Source organism: Etheostoma spectabile, unplaced genomic scaffold (genome assembly GCF_008692095.1).
Source record: "Etheostoma spectabile isolate EspeVRDwgs_2016 unplaced genomic scaffold, UIUC_Espe_1.0 scaffold270, whole genome shotgun sequence".
Classification (NCBI taxonomy): Eukaryota; Metazoa; Chordata; class Actinopteri; order Perciformes; family Percidae; genus Etheostoma; species Etheostoma spectabile.
The window spans coordinates 323,099-330,767 of NW_022605574.1; the positions used below are offsets into that span (position 1 = coordinate 323,099).

The 7,669-nt window shown below is 42.6% G+C and overlaps 1 protein-coding gene across 1 annotated transcript in view; it reads right to left on the reverse strand.

Moving 5' to 3' along the window:
- Window positions 1-7,669, reverse strand: part of LOC116685771 (multiple epidermal growth factor-like domains protein 11) — a 166,581-nt gene that overhangs the window by 41,511 nt on the left and 117,401 nt on the right. Inside the window, 1 exon segment of the mRNA XM_032510698.1 lies at window positions 7,158-7,332. Within this exon segment, the coding sequence (XP_032366589.1) occupies window positions 7,158-7,332 (175 nt within the window).

Sequence of the window (7,669 nt, forward strand, 5' to 3'; positions counted from 1 at the left end):
GGGGGGGGGGGGGGGGGGGGGGGGCTTTTTCATGGCTAAAACTGTGTTTTGTATTTATTTATCTTCAGCATTTTGTTTCTTTACTGTTTTAAATGGTGTTTTTCTGCTCATTTGTTGTCAACATGTGACATTTTCGCTAGTTTTATTTTAGCTTAAATTCATTACATTCTTATTTGTCATGTAACATTTGGTGTGAGACTGGCTAGAACAAACTGGGGACAACTACTGTAAGAGTTACCCTGTGTTCCTCAGCAGGTAATACACGACTGGTTGGAGCCAAAGAGAAAAAAAAACAGTATGTTTCACCACTGATATGCCCCAGAGCCTGTCTGCAGAGAGCCTTTTCACTCCCTATGAAGCCCCATTGTACCGCATTTGGTTGCAGTTCCACTGTGCGTGTGTGTGTGTGGGGGGGGGGGAGATCGCGGGCAAGTGCAAAATGAATGGGAGTCAATGGAGCTAGATGGCTAAATGTATCTCTGTCGCCTGATTGTCGCTGAGAAAACTCAGATTTGATTGTAGTTTTTACAAGTTCAACATGGATTATAGGTCAAAAGTTCATTCTGCTAATGAAGGTTGATTGGTCACTGAAAGACTGGTGTGTGTGTGTGTGTGTGTGTGTGTGTGTGTGTATGTGTGTGTGTGTGTGTGTGTGTGTGTGTGAGTATTTTGGCGTGGTCTTTAAAACATTGGCCAACCTCTTTCTATTACATGTATTGACAGGGAGAGCCTAACTTGTCCGCTGTGATGTTGATGCCTCGAGAGAAAAAAGGAAGTGACTCAGAGCTCGCCGTCCAAAGAACAACTTCAAAAAAATCAAACACCCAGCAGTGAGTATTTTCTTTTCCTCCCCTTTCGATTTCAACATCCAAATTACTAGACAAAAAAAAGGATATCCTGCGTCAAGTGGATTTTGAGGGGTATAGCTCCGTAGACCTCCATTCATTCTGCACTCGCCCGTGAGCGCCCTCACATGGAACCAGAGTGGAACTGCAACCAGTTCAGAGGCCGGAGGTTTCCAGAGAGTGGAAGTTCTCCCCTTATTATAAGTTCTCTGATATACTGTATACAACACACAAGGGTACACAACCGCTACACAAACACGGGGCTGGATTGGGCCTACCGCGATGAAACCCCCCTCCAGACAGGCCTTAGCCTGGGACCCCACGAGGGGAAAGAAAGCCAAGACGACGCAGGACCAGCTGGAGAAGGTCTGTGGACATTTAGGGACTAAAGGAGTAATAATAATCAATTTAATGGAGTTATCTAGAAACAATTTTTTACGCCCACTGTACATTTAAAGAGACGTGGCTTTTCATTTTGAGTGGTTTCTGTCTTGTAAAGTATTTTTTGGAAAGAACAAAATCACTAATCAGTGGTAAAAGGATTGACAATGTCAGATAAGCTGTTTTAATCTAATACGTCTTATCAGGAAAGACATATTTTCAATATTAAGTGATAATCATCTGCTTTCAACCATCTGCTTTCAAACTTCTTAGTTTTTGGACATAAAACATATTCAGGCTGAATCCATCATCATCATCATCATCATCATCATCAAACTTCATCCTCTTCATATCTGCTGATCATGGTGGATGTGAGTGAAGTCTTCTGGTGGCTGACAGCAGCTTTTTTCCCTTTATCTACGTACCTCAAACAGTTCTGCATGTAGGCTGTTTTACAGTATCACAATTTAATTCACTTTTTAATTAACTAAGTTCCAAGTCAGGTTAACGTAACGTGTTACTTAATTGCATTTCTTGTTATAAATAGCGCTGATTGTTATGTGTGGAATAACAAATTGATTAAAGTGTGATTGCATCACTCACAAATGTAACCGTGTGTATCCCTGAGGTCTAACAGCTGATTGATGTATTTCTTTCCACATTAAGCATTTTTTTAAGATCCTGCATCGTTTACGTCCACGTTAAATAACAATAAATAGCATGCGGTCTTCTTCTTCCCTGCCATTGCTGTCACATTGCTGCATTTGACACCACTGGCGGGACTGTGTATCATGTCACCTCCGTTTTTATTATCACGTTAAGCACTTTGTAACATCTGTTTTGAAAAGTGCAATATAAATGAATTCATAAGAATTGTTACATTCTAATAATGGGAATTGGTAGCTGCCCCATAGCGCCACTAGAGGTCAAAATCTCCAGAGGGAACCTTTAAATAACGAATGCATCTTTCTAGCGTGAAGGTTTTGTGGACTTTTGAACGAGCACGTTCCACAAAAACAAGTTACTTCCCAAGGCTATTTTACAGCGTCTTTAAAGTGCTCATATTATGCTTTTCCCTTTACTCAGCTCCTGACTGGCTAGTAGTCCTTACCTAGGTACTGTCAGGACCCTCATACTCTGCTCCTGACTGGCTAGTAGTCCTTACCTAGGTACTGTCAGGACCCTCATACTCTGCTTCTGACTGGCTAGTAGTCCTTACAGGTACTGTCAGGGCCTCATATCGCTTCTGACTGGCTAGTGTCCTTACTAGGTACTGTCACGGCCCTCATACTCTGCTTCTAACTGGCTAGTAGTCCTACCTAGGTACTGTCAGGCCTCATACTGCTCCGACTGGCTAGTAGTCTTACTAGTACTGTCAGGGCCCTCATACTCTGCTTCGACTGGCTAGTAGTCCTTACTAGGTACTGTCAGGGCCCTCATACTCTGCTCGACTGGTAGTAGTCCTACCTAGGTACTGTCAGGGCCCTATACTCTGCTTCTGACTGGTAGTAGTCCTTACCGAGTACTGTCAGGGCCTCATACTCTGCTTCTGACTGGCTAGTAGTCCTACCTAATACTGTCAGGGCCTCATACTCTGCTTGACTGGCTAGTAGTCCTTACCTAGTTCTGCTCATGGGATCCCAACAAAGATGGAACAGAAGTGAGATGCCTCACTCTGTAGCTAAAAAATAGAGCTCAACACACAGGGTGAAATAATGAGCAGAATATGGGCAGTTAAGCCAATCCCAATCGTCTTGAGTGCTGGACAGCGCTTCTGCAAAATAGTCTCGGGCAGGAACTTGTTTTGGTCGAACATGTGAACGCTGTGAAAAGTTGGTTTAGTTGTGCGAGAGAAAACTCTGATTGGACAGATAGTCTAGATAGCCGTCTGGATTTTATATAGGGAGGCACTAGAACAAATCTCGGTTCTCTTGGGAGGAGAAGCTGGTGGAGTTGTGGAGTGAACAAGAGTTCCTGTTTGACATGTCCCATTTGTAGCGTGACAGAGTGGAGACCAAACCGGGTGGTGTCCACATTCTGCAGTGTCTTCTCTTTTTCTATTTGTCTGATTTTTCGAAAACAAACCGCTGCACAAACAAAGGCAGCTGCTTCTGTTTCTGCTCCATTCAACAGCTTTTTCTTATTGGAAATTTCCCCCAGAAGCACAATGGGAAATAATCTCAAAAGGAATCCAGTTGTAGTGAAAAATCTTATCTGTGACTTATGATGCATTGTCTTTAGATTTGAGAGGGTGTCAGACCTCTTTTAAAAGTATTTTCCAAGTTTTCTAGTGTACTGTCAGTATAACTGAGAAGAGAGAGAGAGAGAGAGAGTTTGAAGAAAAACTTTCTTTCTGTTATTCTGTCCTTTTCCCTGAAACAGTTCCTCATATCAGTTGTTTTGTTCAGACAGTCGGGTAGATTTCATAACTTGGCTCAGAATTGCACGTTTAAAGGTATCGATCGAAACTGTGCATAGCGCTGACAAAACCACCAGAAATTCAGTTTAAAGCCGGTTTCACGTCCACGCGGTGACACACGGAGAATCAAACTGTGAGTCACCAGTGCAGAATAAATCCCCTTTCAATCAACAACACTCCGCAGAAAGCCCCCTCTATCTGAATCAAGCTGCTCCAAACCAAACGGACACTCGGCCGCTGCGTCGTCCTACTATCATCTGCTGAAAATCCCTGATGTTCTCCGTCCACTTATCAAAGTCGCTGTCATCTCTGTGCTCCTCGTGTCTCGTCTCTGCTCTCCGCTAAGTCACTGTAGGATCCCACACCGGGGGGGGGGGCACAGAGTCCCTCCAGTTACTGCTGCACATACCCGTCAGAAACCCCCCACACTGCTACATGCCACTTTAACATCAACACTTGACCTGAATCTATCGAAAATTATAAATCCAACATTTACAATTCATCCTGTTTCTACTTCCAACTTGGTACCACTTTACAATATGACTACCTTATAAAAAGTTCATTAAGGTTCAAACCGCAAAGTGCTAGAACTCTTCTATGTTTGTCTGTTTTAGTTATTATTATTACTATTATTACTATTATTATTATTATTACTATAGCTGCGCCGGCTCAAATTCCCGTGAGATAGGTCAGTGGCAATACACACATTTCACTATAAATCATATACTCATTATCCAATTATCCCAAATCTATGAGGATATATCCTCATAAGTACCTGAACCACGCCCTGAAAGTTTCATTCAAAATGAACACCAGGGTCATGCACTCAGTACTAGTTCATAGAGATTGATATAATTCATATAAAATTGTGTTAAAAAGTTCAAATCCGTCAAGCGCACAAAGGGTAAAAATTGTAAGAGGAAGGTGTATATAGATTACTGTATTTTGTGGTGCGTAATATTAAGGGTCAAAGTATTAATCTGTGATCTACTAGATGCTCCTAATCTATGAGGGTGAGATCGACTGCTTTGGTCTCCACCAGAGTTCCTCGGGGAAGTCGCGGTCTTTCCTCATTACACTAAAGTTCTCAGTGAGGAATCAAAACCGTACCGCTCTCGGGATTATTTCTCCCCTTTCTTTAGGGGCGTAACAGAAGGACCCGAAAGCGTCCTTGGACTTGCCCGTCCAATGTAAATGCAGATTAGAAATTCTTTGCTTTGTGTACCTTTAATAAGATGTTGTAACTCATTAAATTAAAAAGGGTGAGCCCCATGTTTCTGTACTGCTAAGCTGGAGATTTACCTCGCTTGGTCTCTCCATCAGCCAGCATCCTTGGCATTGGTTCAGCATTTATAACGGCAAAAACTTCAAGTGTAAAACATCACCATTCACTAATGAGTTGCTAAGATTTTTTTATCCAACATGCATAAGGGAACCTTTGTATAAAGCGTGATACACATCATCATTTATTAATGATTTACCAACATGTACAACTACCAAAAAGTAGCCCTATTGTACAGTTAGTCTCCCAATGATAGCGAGTCCACACACAAACACACAGGCTGAACATGGAGCGTGGGATAAAGTGACTCTACTCCCGCCGACACTCTTTCTACTGCTTACGTACACAACCCTGCCCTGAAATCGACGCGCTCTCGGTCTCCTTCAGGTTGACCTATATCACGGGGTGTGCAGCTGCAGTAGCCTTTCTCCATCACAAGACATACAGTCCACAGGAACTCTAGGACTAAACCTGCAGAGTCAACAGCCCCTGATAAATGAACCTCAGCAGGTTATAGAGCGTGTTCCACACCTGCTGCACAGCCGGGCACACAATATGCACACATCATCATCATCACCATCATCATCATCATCATCATCACATGTCGGCTGGACAGAAGCTCAACCGAAGCAGGCACCTCAACAAAGTACTAAACTTCCAGATGAATGACTCCAGGATTTTATTTTTTAAATACCCAGAAATGTAGATGTTGTTTTGGGATGTAATGCAGATTTAATGGTGCGGTGGAGACATAAGTAGTGTCGTTGTCAGAAAAACAACACACACGTTGAATTATTACATTTTAATAAATCATTACATTTAGACCACATGGCCGTAGCCAAGCCGCTCATAAATGTTACCGGCTGTCGTTTGATGATCTATTTATTTATTTATCTTTTTAATCTTTTTTTATTTTAGTATCGGTTTAGGTGCCGTTTTAAAAGTTTTAGGACCGGTATTTGGAAAAAAACAAAAGGTTACCCAACCCTAGACACAAGACCATATTTGTTTGTTAAAAGCTTGTTTTTACGTACTTTAAGATTTATAAAACTGAATTCTTATCGATTAAAAGGTATATTTGCTTCGTATACTTGCAGCTGCTGCAATGTATTAGTAAAGGTACCACCAACATTGTAATTTCCCCTTGCGGGATTAATAAAGGTATAAATTATTATTACATTAGTTCCCCGTTGTAAAGGACTGTCTGACAGCAAGTGCTGAAAATATTCTAAAAATAGCACACACTTAAACTGATATAGATGTTTTAGGTGTCTAAATGTGCTTAGCTGCTGCCCCCGTCCACAGCAGGACATTGCTTAGCTTCCGTTTTGGTAATCCAGCCTGCTTCTTCAAACTGCCATCTACAGTAGCTCTATAGAGAAACCTGTAGGGGGGCTCTATAGAGAAACCTGTAGGGGGGGCTCTATAGAGAAACCTGTAGGGGGGGCTCTATAGAGAAACCTGTAGGGGGGCTCTATAGAGAAACCTGAAGGGGGGCTCTATAGAGAAACCTGTAGGGGGGGATATAGAGAAACCTGTAGGGGGGGCTCTATAGAGAAACCTGTAGGGGCTCTATAGAGAAACCTGAAGGGGGCTCTATAGAGAAACCTGTAGGGGGGCTATATAGAGAAACCTGTAGGGGGGGCTCTATAGAGAAACCTGTAGGGGGGCTCTATAGAGAAACCTGTAGGGGGGGCTCTATAGAAAAAACCTGTAGGGGGGTCATAGAGAAAACCTGTAGGGGGGCTCTAGTAGAAACCGTAGGGGGGGGCTATAGAGAAACCTGTAGGGGGGGCCTATAGAGAAAACTGTGGGGGGGCTCTATAGAGAAACCTGTAGGGGGGGCTCTATAGAGAAACCTGTAGGGGGGGCTATATAGAGAACAATGGCAGCAAAAAGAGAGAAAACAGCGAAGAAATGGCCAAACTGCATAGCGCCCCTTTTAAGCCTCCTGTTCATCTCAAAGAAACACTGTTTGTCTTAAAACCAAAAGACGGAGAAACAGTGTCTCCAGCAGGAGCTTCTTGTGACAACTTAAACAGAAACTGATTCAAATGATCTGTTTACTTTACATTAACAGAGGTTACAGTGTTCAGAAGCAATCTCATGAAACACCTGCAGCTCCGGATGTTAATGGGCAGCGGTGATGTGATTAGGATGATTTAGCAAATTGGAAAGCTCTATCAACGGGAGATATGAATCACCACGGCTTTGTGTCGTTGGCACTTACTATATACCCCGGAGCACACAGACAAGCTCCAGTGGTGCCGTCGCAGTCGGCTCCGTTGGCACAGGCGCACAGCTCCCGGCAGCCCTCGCCGTAGTAACCGGGCGGACAGGTCTCGTTGCAGTACAGCCCGGCCCATCCCGCTGCACAGGTGCACTCCCCGGACAGAGGGTGGCAGCTGAGAGGGCGAGAGATCAGAAGTCAGTCTACATAGTAAAGTGCATATTTTTATCTGCATGAAAAGTAGGCATGTTAATTTAGAGTTTTTTTACTGAGCGACAGCCAATCGTCACCTGATCACTAAGGGCAACCTGCACCATTGGTTCATTTACATTTTAGCACACATTTAGCATATTATTTAAGCAGTTGCACATTTTTTTTCCCATCTTGTATATATTGAAATATCTGTTCTTATATTTTATTCTTATATTTTATTCCTAGTATTATTATTATTATTATTTTATGTATACTATATGTATATTTTTTCTAGTATCTCATTTATATTTATATTCTGT